Source organism: Phacochoerus africanus, chromosome 1, assembly GCF_016906955.1.
Source record: "Phacochoerus africanus isolate WHEZ1 chromosome 1, ROS_Pafr_v1, whole genome shotgun sequence".
Lineage (NCBI taxonomy): Eukaryota > Metazoa > Chordata > Mammalia > Artiodactyla > Suidae > Phacochoerus > Phacochoerus africanus.
Genome location: NC_062544.1, coordinates 253828105 through 253848090, shown reverse-complemented (window position 1 = coordinate 253848090; position 19986 = coordinate 253828105). Strand labels below are relative to the sequence as shown.

At 33.2% G+C, this 19986-nt stretch overlaps 1 protein-coding gene and 1 pseudogene across 3 annotated transcripts in view; both read right to left on the bottom strand.

Annotated features, from left to right (window-relative positions):
* The window catches only part of GBE1 (1,4-alpha-glucan branching enzyme 1), a 275071-nt gene that overhangs the window by 81397 nt on the left and 173688 nt on the right, over window positions 1-19986 (bottom strand). For all 3 annotated transcript variants that reach the window (XM_047794429.1, XM_047794412.1, XM_047794422.1), the window contains exons 8-9: window positions 6049-6164; window positions 3346-3473 (exon numbers count right to left, since the gene is read on the bottom strand). In XM_047794429.1, coding sequence (XP_047650385.1) covers window positions 3346-3473; window positions 6049-6164 — 244 coding nt within the window. The remainder of the gene's footprint in view (window positions 1-3345; window positions 3474-6048; window positions 6165-19986) is intronic.
* On the bottom strand, window positions 16737-17486 carry LOC125134901 (60S ribosomal protein L5-like; annotated as a pseudogene).

Sequence of the window (19986 nt, the reverse complement as noted above, 5' to 3'; positions counted from 1 at the left end):
AAATTCTCCATCTCATTTCTTGTCACACTAATTGCTGTTGATAAGTCTGCTCCTATCACTGCCTGTCAATACCTTTCAACAGCCAAAAACATAAAACTCAAATTCAGCTTAAGACGCAATTCGACAATTATAATTTAAGCATCAACAATATAGTTTACTATTTGACTATCTGCTTCCTTACTCGTGGTTAGAATTTGAGATCCATGGGGCAGGACTTTTGTGTTGTTGTGGTGGTGGGTTACTGACATATGCCAAGAATCTAGGACAGTAGATGAGTACCTGGCACAAAGCAGTAACTCAACAGATGTTTGCTGAGTGAAGGAATGAAGGTGCTGTCAAAGGTTTAAAGATAAATAAGACACAATACTTGAGCTGCAAGATTCATAAACTGGGGCCTAAATAAACACACACATACACTTATCGTGAAATGACAATGAACGTGATGTGGCTGTGTTGTCATAATTGTTAGCTGAAGTACACAGAAAGTGCTATGAAAAGATTTATATCTTTCCATCATTATTTCTACTATTTCATTTCAAATATTAAATATATCATCCACTTTGAAATATTTACTCTTCTCTGTGATTGTCAAAGCTTCTCCATGTGTGTCATTGACCAAATTCTCCTTGGATTATTATCTTTACTTCCTATGAAAGACTATCACATTCTCTGAGCTCTCTGAGACTTCACTGCTTCTTCCTCCACAGCACCATCCCCAAACTCTTCCCATAGAAGAGCTGAACAAAAAGAAATATATGACCTCTCTGGGCCTCCAAAATAATTTATTGTTTTCTAATGGAAGAGGGATACAGTTAAGTATAGTACATGGTAGAATACATCCATAAGAAAATATATGTTAATAATGTTTCATTTCTACATACATCTTTATAGTTTATAAAAACAACAAAAAAAGATGAATTAAAAACAGTTAAAAGGGATGAATGGTTAACAGAGAAGGAACCATTTTAAAAGACATTATATTTATCAAAATATGTCACATTTTCACAAATATGATAGGTATTCAGTTCCATTCCTTATAAACATTAGCTGAATATGTATTAAATACAGACACCTGTGTTTGAAACTGGAATTACAGACACAATGTCTTCCTTTCCAGAAGAGTTTTCTTAAGACCCAGTTTTCATAAAACTGGTGACAAGATGGCATTAAAGATCAACATAATTTTTCTCAAGAAAACATTAGGATATATCTATATCTGGTCTACAGGTAATTTTAGAAAAATAGCTTGGTGGAAAATAGAATCTGCTAAGAAAAATATTTAGACACCAATTGGTTTTAACTTCTAAATCTGAATCCTAGAAGGCTGCCCCATTAATGCATGAGATATCTGTAGCTCCATTTTGAAAGTGAAGAGTTAATGACTATTATTTTAACATTTTAAAGGAAAAAAATAAGTAAATGGAATGGTCATTAAAATGATGTTGACATTTACCAACATAGCATATTAAAGTGATCATATATGTTTCAAATAAAACTATATCTATAGATCACTTATGACTATTCCGGCAGGGGGGAGCTTTAGTCAAAAAATATTTTAAATTAATATAGCAAATATAATCATGTGGTATGGTAGATACATTCAAGGAAAAAAGGCTTCAATTTTAATAACTGTCATAAATGAATTCAAATTTCTACTACAGGACTTTATATGACATTGCATTACTTATTTGTTACACTACATTCCTTTCTTAAAAAAAAGTTCATGAGGATCAATTCCACATTTTGAAGAGACTCCCACTAGACAGAAAAGTGATGTATTGAAATTGAAGTAGTTTTCAATTTAAGTAGAATAAATTGAAGACACATCTTATTTTAAAAAAATCTAAAACCAAGTATTATAAAGTAGGCTAAAGTCTCAAAGTTTCATTGGTAGAAACGCTGATAATCAGACAAGAGCTCCCTAGATGATGAAACTACTTTACTTGAAATGAACGGAAAGATCAATGTAACAATTTTAAGTTTCATGTATTAAATAATTGCTTCTTTTTCTTCAGTACCATTTTTGATCTGTGCTGTCATTAATTGTTTGCAGTAATTTGTCATAATGTAATGTCTCTGCTTCAAATTGCCATAAATATAATTGACAAACTAATTAACTTTTTTGATGTGGGACAGATAAAATTATATAAAAGATAAAAGTTTAAAATATACTCTGATTGATATTAAAAAATACTCAGCACATAAAGTTTAGTGTAAATATTAGAAAGCCTTATAAATTATGACAAAGTGAAGGCAGTAGAAATTGTGAAACAATACAGAGTATCAAAATGGTATTTTAATTGAGGTTTTTTTTTCATTATAAATGAAAATTTACTCTAGGAATTTAGGATCCATTGCTCTATCCCTAGAAGATATTCAGAAGGTGAAAGGCCTAAATAGAGTAACTGTTCTCAATCCAAAGATAAACTAGCAAATCATATCACTCAGTTTGAGATTTAGAGTTTGAGAAATGATGCATGAGGAAAAAGGCTATACAAATAATACATATTACAGGAAGGAGACTGTCACTGCCACATTTCATTCCAGTGAACTAAATGTCAACGATGTGAAAACATACCTTAACTCTGACTCTTTGTAGTCTTAATATTTTTATATGCCAACCACTATGCTTTGTATAGAACAGTTTAACACACTAAATTCAATTTTAATAATAATTCCTAGTTAGAGGACTCACAAAACCAGAGGGATTTTAGTACTAAATCTAAATTAGCATAAGCATTTAACAAACTTCCTAATTTATCACATTTATCACCAAGAGGGGAATTGTCAATTATGCATATACCAAATTATATCATTACAGTGCAGCTTTGGGACAGTTAATCATGAACCTTCAGTAATCATGAATAACTAGTGAACATTTGGCAATCCGAGAGCAATAACATAAACAAGAAAGGTAATCGCATCAAAACAAGAGAGGTTTCAGAGAAGCTCGAAGGCAGTGATCCATGCCATCTCTAATGATTAAACCGGAAAAGAAAAAAAAAAATAGATAGGCACATATTAATATTCAATTCTTTTCTGTGCTAAAGGTCTTATGGCCATAGGACCTGTCTACTGATTAGATTATTTTACTTTCTAACCACTGGCATTTTCTTTTTTTAACAATGGAATAATGACAAGTAATTAGTGTACACTATCTCCTAATAGGCAAACAGTGAATCCTAAATAAAGTGCCACCCCATACAAGGTAGTTGCACTGTAGTCAGGGTGTGATTTTACTTATGCAATTATTGACAACACAGAGGGTGTTCAAATATTGTATGCAGACAAATTGTTCTATCTAAATTAAAAGGAGTCAGAGAGTAGAGATCATTATGGCTTTACCTCAGCTATTGTTATAGAATCTGGATACAGCGTGTGAATCAAATGATTTGCCAACATGAGATAAGTCAAAGCTTCCTCATCTACATGTAATCCAAAATACTCATGATAATCACCTGAAAAGGATTGACCTGGAGAACAGAAAATAAATATGGATGCATTATGTTAGCATGTAAGTCTTAACTCTGCACAACTGGCAACCCCACCAATTAGTTGGTTGATATGTTCTAGTCATAGCAAAGTGTAATGAGCCCCCGTACCACATAATGTTATCAGCAACTACATGATTTAACTTAGAAAAGGACTCCATATCTACACTCAAAGTTCAGACATCCCACAATTCTATTTTTGTCTTACAAAAGGAAACAAAAATACTTGGATTTAAAACTTTAATTTGAGGAGTTCCTGTTGTGCAGCGGAAACGAATCTGACTAGGAACCATAAGGTTGCAGGTCCGATCCCTGGCCTCACTCAGTTTGTTAAGGGTCCCGCATTGCCATGAGCTGTGGTGTAGATGGCAAAAGCAGCTCAGATCCTGCATTGTGGCTGTGGTGTAAACAGGCAGCTGTAGGTCCGATTCAACCCCTAGCCTGGGACCCTCCATATGCCGTGGCTGCAGTCCTAAAAATTAATAGATAGATAAATAAAACTTTAATTTGAACTGAATTTTACAGCAGAAAAATTAAGTAAAATGAAATCAAAGAGATTTATAAATTTTAACTCTTAGATATATTTTTAACACATTAGATGTTAATATTAGCTAGCTCCTATTTGATCCCTCTGAAGAAAAGCAAATATAAAAATCATGTTTATATTTTTTAAATATGGCCCCAATTTATGCAGTATGAATGTCCTATGATGACAAGACAGTTTAATATCTCTCAACATCTTTCTACCTCATCTTCCCCCACCTCCTGACTTATTTCCCTTATTGATTTTTATTCCTTCAATTCTTTACTCTTATTTTTAATTAAACCTAGTTAGTGCTCAATGCCTGCCTCCCCCTCCATTTCCTATATCTAAGTTCTTTATTTTGATTCTTTTTTTTTTTTTCTCAGCTTGTTGGGTTCCATCACTGAAAGATATTTTCAAGTATAATTATGGGAGTTTTATTCCTCAAGTTCTTTCAAATTCATCCCTCGATGGCAATCCAAATATCAAATTCTCAAGTTACACTTTGTTTTTTAACAATTTTGTAGACGTTTCTGTGGCAACAGAACAGTATGAGCCCAGCCATTTTTTTTTTTTCATCCAAGTAGATAAACTGCTATTTCTTATTAGATGTTATCTGATGAATTTCTCTTTATCACTGAATTTTCTAAATTAAACACCATGGCTTAATGTTAGTTATCTCATTTTTTCTGATACATTGTGTATTCTTTTGCTGTTCAGTTTCAATGTTTTCTTTCTCATCTCAAAGTGGAAAAATATGTTAAGTAACTCAGAATGTTTTTCTTTACCATTTCTTGGACTTTCTACCCATAAAAAGCACATCCTGTATTTATGGACTTCAGTTCATTTCCCCAACTCCTCAACTCCTTGGAAAATGCCGAGCCTTCAGCAGAAGGAGGTCCTGCAGGGGCATATGAGATGTTTTGATCTAGGAGAAGATCTTTCCTTAATTTTGTCATGCTTGCCTTTTACATACCCTAATTCAGCTTCTCTACAAAGCAGAATAGATCAGTGAAACCTGTCATGTTTTATAGATCAAACTTCTTCTCTAGGACCATTTCATGGGGGCGGCACCATGATTAAGAGCAATAACAGCACACTTTGAATATAGCATCTTTCCTTGGCAGCATTTTTTAAGATTTACAGTCTGAACTCCCTTTTTTTGGATTGGTTGTTACCAGCAAATATTTGGTCATTAAAAAAAAAATTGTTCTCCATGTTATCTATTGAAGGATTAGGAGTCTGTGATCCAACTTTTTTGTACAACTTTTAAACTCAAGTTCTCTAATCCATATTTTTATTTACAAATTAATTTCAATTTAACAGCATATATATTCAAAAAAGCATATTTTCTTCAATGTTTAATATGCAAACCCATACATTCACAAATGTTCTCATTTATTATTTTTGTTATTTATTTTTCATTACAATTGCTGCCATGTTCACATCCTGAGGGTGCTACATGAAATGGTATCCTTAAAATATTTTAAGAAGAATGCTACATGTTAAAGATAGCATATTGTTAAGTAGATATATTTCAAAGAAAATAATTATTTTTAATTCACTTGTAAAATATATTTGTACTTGGAGTTCCCTTCATGGCTCAGCGGAAATGAACTCCACTAGTATCCATGAGGACACAGGTTCGATCCCTGGCCTTGCTCAATGGGTTAAGGATCCAGCATTGCCATGAGCTGTGGTATAGGTTGCAGATGTGGTTCAGATCCCACACTGCTGTGGCTGTGGCTTAGGCTGGCAGCTATAGCTCCAATTCAACCCCTAGCTTGGATCCTCCATATGCTTTGGCTGCAGCCCTAAAAAGACCAAAAAAAAAAAAAAAAAGTATTTGTATCCAATTTCTTGCCAAAAAGGGATCAGAAGTGATTAGAAAAAAGTTATACACAATGGAACTAATACAAAGCAAGCCAACAATAATGGTTAATGCAACGACGTAACTGAACCCCAAGCCTGGTTGTAATCTCCCAGTAAAAAATAAAACTATTAGTTAAATGTGTAATGTATCAGGTTACCTACCTATTCCATGATGATGATAGAGCATGGATGTAACACCATCAAAACGGAATCCATCAAAGCCATATTCTTCTAACCACCACCTTATGTTTGATAGAAGAAATCTTAAAACTTCCCAGCTAAAATATTAGAGAAATATATTTTTAAGCACAATGTATATATAGTGTTTTCCCTAATTATTATATAACCTTTGCTAAGAGTAGTAATTAAAACCAAAATCTCTATCTCAGGAATCATGATGTTCAAAGAAATATATGAACTCCAGAAAGCTACTAACATTTACTTTATTTGTTTGATGAAGTTCATTCTAAAATAAAAATCTGTCAAATTTCTTTAGCTGCAAAATCACTCCATATCTGAGAAAAACTAGGAAAAAAAAATGTGTCAGTCTGATTCAAAGTGCAGGGACTCTGTTTTTGTTCAAGGCTCTGTCTTTAGCAAATACACAGTGATTACTACATAGTAGTCATTACCAGAAAAAAAAAAAAAAAGAGTCTGTTATTTAACTCTGAGTTTTCACCAAGATTTTTCATGTAATATAACCACAGTTACATAGTTTTTCCTTTTAGAAAATATAATTTCATTATCAGTAGACAACTGACCTCAGCCTTCAGTGTTTATCTGTGTGAAATATTTATAATTTCAAACAGATATACTTCAGAATAAAAAGGAAAAAGAAAAGAGAAAAAAAAGGCTTTTTAAATCAACCATGTGATAAGCAAAACTACATTTACTAGACTTGTTGTGTGAGGGTAAAAGAGAGCTAATTACTAGGAAACATATGTTTAACAAAGTAAAATAGTTCTACCAGTGAAAGAGTCCTATATCCATAAAAACAGAAAGAAAACAAAGAACTGTTATAACTCAATTAAAAACACCACATGAAACAAGTCCATTTCGGACAACTGAAAAGAAGGCATCATCAATTAGTATTTTCTTTAGTCATACAGTTATGGTTGAGTTCTCTACCTCATTGTATCTGTGGTTTTAAGACTTTAATACCTCATCAAGTTTAATGAAAACGCAGTAATAGTGTACACAATTTCTTAAACCATTTGAAATTTTTTTTAACTTTCCTTACATTAAAGAACAAGCAGACATAAGTGGAGATTAAGTCATCACAATCAACTATAGAATTGTAAATCTAAACTTCGGGGAAAGATGAGTGTTGCTGGTAATTAACTTCAAATAAGTTATTTTGATTTTTGAAAACTTACTGAAAGTTAAAAAAAAAAAGTAGTAAAAGGAAACAGAAATTCAAGGAATCCAGTAGACAGGAAAGGGAGCCAGGAGGTTCTAGATTGTTAGGTCCAAGCCATGATGAAGTTGTGAAGTTTGCTAATGTTTCTATTAATACATTTTTATTTAGGATTTAAAGAAAAAAACCTATTTAGTAAAAATAAATGAATAGATCAAAACTACTCCATTTTGTATAGGGATTTTTAATATATATACTTTTTAAAAGTTTTTTAAAGTTAAACTTCATTTTTAGAGCAGTTTTGGGTTTACTACAAAATTGAAAGGAAGTATTTTTTACTTCTTTTAACAAGGTTGCTATATGAGTATTTCAGAAAGAATATATAAATACATTTGAATCAATAACCCTTTCTAAACAATGTTTTGAAAAGGACAAAATTTTCTAATCTGTTCATTTGATTGGTCATGTATATTTTACTTCTGAAAGGTAAACTGAAAGTTATTTTAACCCAAAATACCACAGAGTAGGAATAAAACCTGTTTAAATACTAAATATCTTGGTTGGTGAAGAAGGTATGAATATGTAAACTAGTGACCACAAACTGTCCATGGGTCTGAGCTGATATGCACTGTTTTGTTTACCTTGTAAAGGGCAGATGACCCTTTATTCAAACTGCCCAGGTTGACTAATATTTTTTAAAATACTAAATTATCCCTACATATTCTTGGATGTTGCATCCTTGGATACAGAGAGCCACCATATTTATAGCACTACATCATTTTATATAAGGGACTTGGGCATCTGCAGATTTTGGTATATGGTGAAGCTCCTGGAACCAATCCCCTGAAGATTTGAGGGACAACTGTACTTGAAATTCTCCAGTTTGAATTTCTAAAGATGGAACATGTACTTTCTGGCCCCTCCCAGTCCCTGACACTCATCATTCTTATATCAACCCCTCTGACTCATTTACATTACCAGCCTGGGCTGGTGGACATTTGCTGTCAATTTCTAACATAAATGTCATGGACTACACGTTTTCCAGGTAGATACATTCAAATGTGAAAACTGCATCCTAATATCTATAAAAATAAAAGAAAAAAAAAAGGCAATGATATTGCTATTCAATGAAAAGCAGAAAAGGAGGTGATGTGAATTTAATAATTAAAAAGAAAAGTACTGGGAGTTCCCTTTGTGGCTCAGTGGTTAATGAACCCGACTAGGATCCATTAGGATGTGGGTTCGATCCCTGGCCTCACTCAGTGGGTTAAGGATCTGGCATTGTTGTGAGGTGTGGTATAGGTTGCAGACATGGCTCGGATCCCACATTGCTGTGGCTGTGGTGTAGGCCGACAGCTGTAGCACGTATTTGTCCCCTGGCCAGGGAACTTTCATATGCCATCTGTGCAACCCTAAAAAGCAAAAAAAAAAAAAAAAAGAAAAGAAAAAGAAAGAATTTCCCAATGTCACATTGTTGATTAAGGGTAGAGTTACTAAACGTCCCACTGATTGCTGTTACCACGGTATTTGATCTATCCTCTTCCTGACCAAAAGGAGTTTTACAACTGCACTTAACATTCTAGGCTGTAACTATACGAGTATACAGATTCTTGGTATGAATAAACAGGAAAAGAATTTCCTGTGATAATCAAAAAAGAAACAATAATGAAAATGGAGCTTCTAAATAAAAAGTTCAAAGGGGTAAAAAAAAAAAATACTAAGTTCTACTCTTTGTTGTTGTTGTTGTTTTTTGTTTTTTGTTTTTTTTTTTTGCTTTTTAGGGCCTCAGCTGTGGCATATGGAAGTTCCCAGGCTAGGGGTCTAATCAAAGCTACAGCTGCCAGCCTACACTAAAGCCACAGCAATGCCAGATCCGAGCTGCATCTGTGACCTACACCACAGCTCACGGCAACGCAGGATCCTTAACCCACTGAACAAGGCCAGGGAATGAACCTGTAACCTCATGGTTCCTAGTTGGATTTGTTTTGCTGTGCCATGACAGGAACTCCCTAACTTCTATTCTTTGCACTTCTAAAATACTCTGAACCTGGAGTTCCCGTGTGGTGCAGCAGACATGAATCCGACTAGGAATCACGAGGTTGTGGGTTCAATTCCTGGCCTTGCTCAGTGGGCTAAAGATCCAGCATTGCTGTGAGCTGTGTTCTCACTGTGGCGTAGGCTGGCAGCTGTAGCTCTGATTGGATCCCTAGCCGGGGAACCTCCATATGCCTCAGGTGTGGCCCTAAAAATAAAAAATAAAAAAATGCTCTGAACCTGAAACAATGTATAAACAACATCAAAATCCTAAAAAAAAATACAAGATTAAACTGATAGAAATAAATCAAATTTTACTGCTTTAAAAATAATTTATTTTATGAATATATAAATCATTAATAAAACATAAAATAGATGTGTTGTCTATAGTGACAAAAAAGAAAAGAGATATAGTTGAATAATAGGATTTGAACTGCATGGGTCCACTAAAATGTGGATTTTTTTGATAAATATAATATCTGTATTTTGATTTTACAGATCTTTAACAAAGTGTGTGGGGGAGTTTGTGTTCACAATATGTGTAATCAATAGAACTATGAATCCCCTGACTCAAATCCAAACTGTTTCCACTTGGTGGCCCTGAGTGAGTCATTTATCAATTCCTTTGTTTTTGAAGGATAGAGTATCATGTTGATTTCAACGGTGCACAGGTAGGTGTGCCTAAACCCCAAGTTGTTAAAAAATAAATTGTACACAGATTTTACAGGAGAGTAAATTATCCATACAGCGAAAATAGTAATGAAACAAAAGTTAGAGCATCTTGTCTTTTTTTTTTAACAAAATCTCGGGAAATATATTCAGGAAAAAAAAATCAGATCTAAAATTTTAAAGTTAGTAGCAGTAAATGGAAAGCAACAGTTAAAAGCATTAATTCCCTGGTTATACATATTTTCTAAAACTAGATAATTAAATGTGTTAGGTTAAAAAATAAAAAAACAAAAAACCCTGATCCTTATAAGGGTAACATTTTATAAATAATTAACCTTTGTTGTTCAAGAAAAAAAATAAATAAACTGCCAGTGCAGGAAACAGGGGAAAGACAGACTCATAATTATATTTCCAATATTTCTGTAGTCCAAATTTTGTTTTTCTTATCATCTTGGCATGATCGATCCAGACAGATTAATTCACCCTGTAAACTCAGTGTCCTGATGAAACTCATTTTAAAACATAGATTGCTTGCACTCAAGTTACAATTTGGGACTTTTGAAACCCAACAAGACAGAGAACCAGAAAGACAGAGATCTGAGTCACTAAATAACCAGATCATACACGCGAGTACATGCAGGGACATAGAGGACATTCAGGGACATAGTCTAAGAACTCAAAGTTGAAAAATAGCAACAGGGATTATAGTATCACTGGAATAAAGATGTAGCTTACTTTTTTCTTTTTCTTATACTATGTAAACATCCAACTCGATGTTGACAATGTATTTAACTATCAAATAAATAAATTTAGCCTAGGTCACAGAACTTAAATTACAGGAAGAAAGCTGTGCCAAGGGTCCTCCAGACCACCTCCAGGTTCAGCGATTCAGTAGGAAGACTTATAGAATTTAGATAGAGTCTTGGCTCAGGGCTATGATTTATTGCATGCAGCGAAAGAATGAAAAGCAAAATCAGCAAAGGGAAGAGTGCATGGGGCAGTGTTCAGAAGAGTCTCGGGCGCAGGGTCCCAAGAGTCCCCCTCTCCTGATGGAGTCACACTTAATTCCCGTGGTAACAAACTCACAACACTTGTGAAATGATGTCTACCAGGAAAGCTCATTGGAGACTTAGTTTTCAGCAATTTTATTGGGGGCTGGTGAAATCTTAAATATATGTTAAAAATCTAAATATAAAGGCGCTCCAGCTGAGGTACTCTGTTTTACACCCTACATTCTGGCAGTCACATGGATGATGAATTTATTAAACATATATACACGAATGAAATTGTTCAGTGATTCTAAGATTTGCCTTTTAAATAGAACACCAGAACAAGCTTAAGGAATATATTCCAGGGAAAATAGAGAGTTCTGAAAAATGTCTATTACTATTCATACTATCATAAATTTCAAATTCAGCACCCATAAATTGCATTTTTCCTTCTTTGAGGGGGCTAAGAGTTATGATGTATTCTAAATTATGACTGAATTACAAATATTACTCAACGTGCTCTGTAGTAATAAATGAACTGAATCATTTCAATTGAATGGTTTGCCTTGAGTCAAAGTAGGAAAATGTCTGGCAAAGGATACAATAAAAAAGGCAATTTACTTTTTCTACTTCAAAATGTCATCAGACAGCCCATAACACAGTTGATATACCCAACTGATTAGAGTTCCATAAAAATATAAAACAGAATTTAAGAGCAGTTTTACTTTGGTATGTTAACAGCAGACAAGGTGGGGCTTTGATTTTAAGATTATTCCATTGACAAAGCTTTTAAAGTCTATCCTTAGAAACCACAAAGCAGCCCAGTATCCAAACAAGTATAGGAGTTAGATGCTAACTTTTAGAAGGTGATGCTAACAAATATATATACTTAGTGGCCAGCTCGAATGCTTGAGAAGTAACCTATATTAGTTATTAGCTTTCTACCTTAAACCAATTAATACATAAATTAGAAACAAATACTATGTCATCTATATTGCCTAAGATCAACTGTATAGCTTACTCATATACTTTATGAAAAATATAAACAAAATCCCTAAAATTCTGAAAAGGATAATGAAATGCAGCTGACTTTTCTGTGAACCATAGCTAAAAATGTTTAAATCACAGGTGTCTAATATAGAAACTGAATACATCAATGGGTAATATATACATTTAAGGATTTCTGGCAATCAAAATAATCAGAACTCTAACTGGTTTGGATGTCTAAAATACTCAACCTGTAATCAAGTAATGAGGATTTATTAAGGAAATTCCACCATATACAGATAATTCCAATATTAAGTTTTTTTAAAGAAATATCCCTAAAATCAAAAACTGTTGATTGTCTCACATTTTGCCAATGAACTTTATAATGAAATAAACTACAGGCAAATTTTCTTGGTAAGCAAGTATAATCAGATGTAACAACCTTTATTAGATGAAGTAGTATTTTGTAATTCAAAACCATCTGCCTAATGTACTTATTTGTGATCCTGAATAACGTCTGGGATTTTCAAAATCAGCAACTTAGTCTACTGGGTGATATTAACACTACTAATTATAGTATACTAATAAATAGGAGACATTATTAAACAGTGGCTAAATATCAAAAATGATTTCAAAAGAAAAATGATTTATTCTTTTAAGCCATTCCATAGTCTTTGAAGCTAAATGGTCATTAAAAAATACATCAAAAATTAAGCAAAAATTACATGTTTTGATCGAAGTATTTCAACTGAGGCAGCAGATTGACCTCAAACAAAGAACACACTTTTTTTTTTTTTAAATAGAAAAGGTATGGCATTTCAAATAACAGCATAAAGTCCTAAATCACAATGAAAATAACATTTTTCAAAAGAAAGATACTCTAAAATGTTAGCATTGAAAAGCAAGTAATATCTTACCACCTACTCTATCTTTAAAAATTCTTAAAAAAACTCATGTAAACTTAATTAAATTAGCTAATAAAAAGAAAAGGTTTAATTTTTGCTTTTTAACTTAATAGAAACTATACTTTGACAGTCAACTGGAATTGATTGAGAAAAAAATTTTAAAGATCAAAAAGCAATAATTCATATCTAATACAACATAGCAGTATCATCTATAATAAAATGTACTTGGGTTTTTAGACACTGAGAATTATATTGAGGCTTATATATATATGTATTAATTTCAAATAAAATTAGGTAGCAAGAAGCACATAATTCCAATGAGATAAATTATGAATTTAGCTACTAAAAATCTATAATAATATAAATTTCATAACATAGGTTTTTATTATAAAATATGATTTTAAAGTTTTCATTTCGATATCACATTATTTTTGGGATTTTAACCTGCACGACTTTATTTTATTTAAATTAACATACTATTTAATCATATGATATCCACTGAGCCCTGGTTATCTATATTCATTATTACAATAAAACATTTTCTTTCCCTTAAGGCCTAAACTGTACTTAGCTTATTAAATACTGAATTAAAAGTACTTCTATTTGTATAATCTATAGGTCCAATCAGGTATTCCCTAGGAAATAAGTAGAAAAGGATAGCATATCTTTATATGCTAAATGCTTCCAATTATACTTTTAATAAAAAAGAAATACTTGACTTGAGAAATCTTCAAGTCTCTTTTTTTCTCTAAATTTATATTCTTAACCAGCTTGGTTATCTGCTCTAATAAGATGAGAAAAAGTCAAACTTCAAGGGGAGTGTGTTTGTATCTGTGCATGTATATGTGGGGGTGGCAGTTTGGGGGCAGAATGGTATGAGGCCAGCAGTGAAAGCAAAAGTGAAAGTTTTCAGTCTGATACAAAATAAAAAAGAAACAAATCTAAAATAACTCATGACCTGCCCTGATAATGATTACTCTGACTGATTAAAAACAATGAATTTTATATCATTTATTTTTAAACTGTTTTATATTTCTTCCCTTTTCCACAAAGATTGTTACCAAGTTAATTTTTCAAAGCATTAAAGCTTATAAATTATACTACTGAAGTTTGGACAAAACTTAAAAAACATCTTTTTCAAAGTAGAGGACCCAAAAAGCTGAAGAGTTCAAGGTCCAGAAAACAGAAAGCCAAGCTAAATCATCCCCCATAATGAAACCTAGGTGAGGTATTATGTAAAATTACTAGATATCTCATCTGAACGAGGCATTACTCTTCTCCAAAATAAATCACTATAGGTTAGCTAACTACATATAGATATATAGAAACACATCCATCTTTTTCAAAGTTAAAAATTCTACCTTACCTTAGAATGAAGATAAATTCTGCTCCAGATTAAAACTGACAGTGACTTAAACACGTACAGATACACATTATTATTGGCAAATATTAAATTAGTAATTTTCTTTTAAAAAGTTATTTTAATGGTAAAAGTTTTTAGATACTATTTATATTATTTCTTCCTCATTTTTTCCTCTCTGAATGCCTTATTTATAATAGACTAAGTGTTATATTTAAGTAAACTATTATAATACTTATCTTGTGCAAAGATACATTCATGAACTTGATTTACATCATCTTATTAAAATTCATAATTAGATGCCCAACATCACTGAGATGTTAGAGAAATGCAAATCAAAACTACCAGGAGGTACCACCAGTCAGAATGGCCATCAGTAATAAGTCCACAAATAACAAATGCTGGAGAGGGTGTGGAGAAAAGGGAACCCTCTTAGACTGTTGGTGGGAATGTAAATTAGTACAACCACTATGAAAAACAGTTTGGAGGTAACTTAGAAAACTAAATCTAGAACTACCACATGACCTAGCAATCCCACTCTTGGGCATATATCCAGATAAAACTTTCCTTGAAAAAGACACATGCACCCCTATGTTCACTGCAGCACTGTTCACAATAGCCAAGACACGGAAACAACCTAATTGTCAATTGGCAGGTGAATGGATTAAGAAAATGTGACATATATACACAATAGAATACTACTCAGCCATAAAAAAGAACAAAATAATGCCATTTGCAGCAACATGGATGGAACTAGAGACTCTCATACTAAGTCAGAAAGAGAAAGACAAATATCACATGATATCACTTATATCTGGAATCTAATAAACAGCACAGATGAAACTTTCCACAGAAAAGAAAACCTTGAACATGGAGAACAGACTTGTGGCTGACAAAGGGGAGGGAGAGGGAGCGAGGTGGACTGGGAATTTGGGGTTAATAAATGCAAACTTTTGCCTTTGGAAGGGATAAGCAATGAGATCCTGATGTATAGCACTGGGAACTACATCTAGTCACTTATGATGGAGCATGATAATGTGAGAAATAAGAATGTACATATGTATGTGTGACTGGGTCACCTTTCTGTACAGCAGAAAATTGGCAGAACACTGTAAACCAGGCATAATGGAAAAAAAAACAAAAATAATTAAAATAAAAAATTATAATTAGAGTGTCAAATTTACCCAACTTCATTCAAAAAATGACTCAAGGAAACCTAAAGATAGATACATTTAAATAGCATCAAAAATAAATGAGAAAAATACAGGTAAAGGAGAAAAAAAAATCTTGCAGATACACAACTACAAAGCATCTGGTAATTAGTTTTCTTTTCCAGTCCAAAATAATTATGATTTTATAGACTATATTGACTATAAGAGGGTTTTCCTTGACTATCACCTTTAAATGATGATTTTTTAATATTAAAGGAAAATAATATTACAGTTTATATAAAGTTATAGATATTTAGAATACTTAGGAAGTTGCAACACAACAATGTACTCTGAGACCAAAAATGGATAAGCACTTGGGGGAAGATATGAACTGGAGAGTACCAGTTGCATAGGGTTAGAGATAAGGCAAAGTGAAATAAAGAGGCACCTAGTTCCTCAGTACAGAGTGTGTGTGTGTGTGTGTGTGTGTGTGTGTGTGTGTGTGTGTGTGTGTGTGTGTATTTTCTGGGGGTAGAAAACTGTATGGGAAGCTGCTATTAATCATATTTAAATTTCAACTATTACTCCAGTAGTTTTAAAATTTGCACTAACCTTGCTAAGAATATATATAGTTCTTCAATGTACATTTGTACACATTCCTACAAACAAAGGGAGATAGCATTTTGTGGGATGGCTAGAATAAAATATAATGGAAAATATAGGTGTTGTATAGGATAGAAAAAGAAAGTCAAAATCACTGAGCGTCTACTGCCCATATTACATAGTCTTCTATAGCCCATATTACATAGTCTCAATTAATATGGCTGTAATATCAAGTGTGTTTCAGGGTTGGGAATCTGAGATTTTTAGAAAATTAAATAAAATGCTCACCCAGCTAATAGGTACAGGTGGAACTCAACCTTTTGAGTCCAAAACCTTAACTCTCAAGTATAATTTCATAGTGCAACATTCAGCATGACCATGTATAAATTAATTTTTGTTTTTGTCATTTCCCTGGTACAACAATTAAAAAAAACACATACTCATAGCTCTAATATGTGGTCATGTCAGTTGTATGAACTTGGGCAAGGGACTTAACTTCTCTAAGCCTCAGTTTTCTCAAGTGTAAAATGGAAAATAAATTCAGCACACTCCTAAAAGAGGGTTAAATAGGATAATGTGTATAATATGATCAGCAGTATTTGATATGCAGTAAGGGATTGCTTAAGGGAAACTTATTGGAATCCACTTTAAACTTGTTCAGAAAATCTATCAATTCACTTCTGACAGGCAGAACAGGAATACATTTCTTTCTCCTTTCTACCTATTTATTCTCCTTGGTTAATATGTTTATTATTGCCTTTAATCTGAAAAATCTTCATAGAAAATTGTGGTGTAGTTTTTCAGCTCCCAGAGGTTCATTCCTGGACTCTGAGGAAGCTTCTCTTTTTTTGAGCTCCGCCATCTATCCTTTGGGCATTTTAGAAGGGTTCTAGCTCTTCTTTGAAACATCTTTCTCAGGCTTCTTGTCATAGACTGGATTCTCACCCATAGCAGCATGAGCTTTCTTAGACATCTCCACCACCATGTCTAGAGTTACATTGTTGTTTTTGTAGAGGGAATTAATTCTTGTAAGCATCTTCATCTTCTTCAATCAGGTAACACATATAATCTGCCATGTTCTGACCCAAGATGTGCTTCTCATGTACTTCTGCAATGGATTCCTTGCCTTCTGAATCATAAGCAGAGAGTCATTTGGTACTGTGAGGGACAGAAAAGCCTCTATCCACAGCTCACTCTTGGGCTCCAAAATTTTATTTTCAGTAGGAGTTCTGGCAAGCCCTGCATCCACAGCAGGTGAAGGCACCAGGTTGACCATCAATGCTTTCCACATCGTGTACATCTCCAGTCACCTCCACTTGGCCTTCATAGGTCTTGGCCATGTTGAACCTAGTGAGAAGCCTGCAGGCCAACAATTGGCTAGTACAAGATATCACAGCATAGTATTTTAGGCCAATCTTCACACTCTATTTTGGGAATTCAAGAGCATTAGTTGCACAAACTATCATATCTCTTCTACATGGAACAAGCGATCTGACAAATGGTGTCTCTGTTTGTTACATGAACTATCATCCTGTATTTGGGTGTGTCATACTTATTTTTACCCTGGATTGTCAAGCATTTCTGAGTGTAGCAATCAACCTGACCCTCTTATCTTCTTTCAAATTTCACTTGGAATTTCTTGGATTAGGCCTTATTCTTAAAAACTTAAAAAAAAATAATGTATTGAGGAAATTAAAATAAAATTAAATCAAATCACTGTTTAAGAAAAAACAAAAAAACTCTGTCTTGTAGGAGACCCTTGCCCACTGCTAGTCACAGACCCACAGGCCCAGCACCTCTGGGTCAGGGTGGGAGGAGCAGTAAGGGATGGGATGGGGAGGGGGCTGGCCGCAGCCCATGCACAGGCACAGTAAGTAGTCAGAATTTTTCTCTTTAAAGTGACTACCTTTGGGATAATTTTCTTTCTGGCAAGATATACCTCTGGGAAATGCCCACTTCATGTTAAATCCTCTTTCCCAATTAAGTGTCACTTTTTCCTTGACTCCTGCCCTATTTCTTCTTCAACTGAGATGCTGCTCTTTCTGTCAGCCTTGAGAATCCATTCCTTCTTTTCCTTGCTCTCTGTGGCAACTTAATCCCTAAACTAGTTCTTCATATGGTCTCTTCTCTTTCTCTTCCTTTTCTTTTCTAAACTCTTTTCCTCTCTACTTTTTCTCTTGTCAGCCTCTCTTCCTTTTAAATTGTCCAATCTAATACACAGCACAAATGAACCTACATACAGAAAAGAAACAAACTCATGTACTTGGAGAACAGACTTGTGGTTGCCAAGGGGGTGGGGGAGAGGGAGACTGGGAGTTTGGGGTTGGTGGATGCAAACTATTGCATTTGGAGTGGATAAGCAATGAGATCCTGCTGTACAGCAGAGGGAACTATATCTAATCACTTGTGATGGAACATGATGGAGGATAATGTGAGAAAAAGAATGTATATACACATATGGCTGGGTCACTCTGCTGTGCAGCAGAAATTGACAAAGCATTGTAAATCAACTATTATAGAAAAAATAAAAACATTAAAAAAATAAATAAATCATCATTGATAAGGCAAAAGTGAAATCCTATCAAACCAAACTAGCCATTGCTTGAAATTCACTAAGTAAACAATATCTAATAATTCTGAAAAATAAAGACATCTAGTGCCTTGTTGGATGCATTTTATAAGAACATTATGCCAGACCTCACTTAAAATCAAGGAAGCATTTGCAACACACTCACACAAATAGTAATGAATTAGGAGTCAAGAAAATGATTCTAGCCAATTTTGCAAAAATCAATATAAGTACTTAACCTCTTTGAACCTCAGAGTAATATTTTTTGAAAAGAAGGTACTAGATTATTTGTTTTCCTTCTAATTTTACATTTCATAAGCTTTTATTAAAGTGAAACTAATTCAAGATAAAAAATTTCCTGAGTTTTAGGATACAGAGTAAATAATTTGAATCATTTCACTATATACTAACATAATCCAGACCTAAAGTGTTATCACATTAAATAATGCATTTTAGGCAATAATGGAATTCTAGATGACATGAAAAAATAAACATACAAACTCAAAAACAAAACCATTTGGCCTATCCTCTCCCTGCAACAAAATCAAATATAAAATTTATTTTTTTTTATATTCCTCTTCTGTCCAAACTCTACCTATTACACAAATCTTAGCATAAGCTTCACAAAATCTTCCTGGGAATTCCTTACATTAGCATTATTTGAAGGGCAACAGGAGATAAACTGGTTCATGTAAACATTTTTCCAAACACAACCATTAATTTCCTGAACTGAATTAATAAGGTACATAGAAAGCTAAAAAACTCAAGTAAAATCCAACATTAATTCTAAAACAGTAAAAATAAATAAACTAATATATATTACTTAAGAAACTGTGTTTTCAGTCATTGAAATAGGAAATAGAAAGTAAGAACAAAACTCTTGCCTACATTAAAATAAATGCAACTTAAAGATTAGAGTACTTTGGACACTGCAAAAGTGGCTATGTAATTAGTATGATGCAGACTTTTAGAAATTTATTTCCATGAAGAAAACTACATAAGAAATTATTGATTTGGAATGCTCAAATAAGATTATCTTTTCCCTCCCGAGTTTACAATCACTGTTTAGGGGCCTTCTACAACATGTTTACCACTATGAAAAGTAAAACCATTAAACTCTTCACTAATCATATTTCCTTATTAATGCATGAATTTGTTTAATTTTAAGTTTTAACACACATGGGCATTCATCCGAACATATACCCCAATTAAAAAAAAAAGTAATATATCCAGCCTCTAGTTAGAGCAAATTCAGAATGACCTGCATGTATAGCCTACATTGGAATAAGAATGCTTATGATTAAATATTGAAAACTTCCCCAAATGTTATATAAATCTCTGGTGATGACAACAAAAGAAAGAATCCACAAAAACATCAGTATCCTTAAGGAATTATCAGCTTCTTTTTGTTTGCTCCAGTTATAAATTTTGCATTTGCACATTGCTGCCTAGATTTTCAAAGGGTTCTGCAATGTT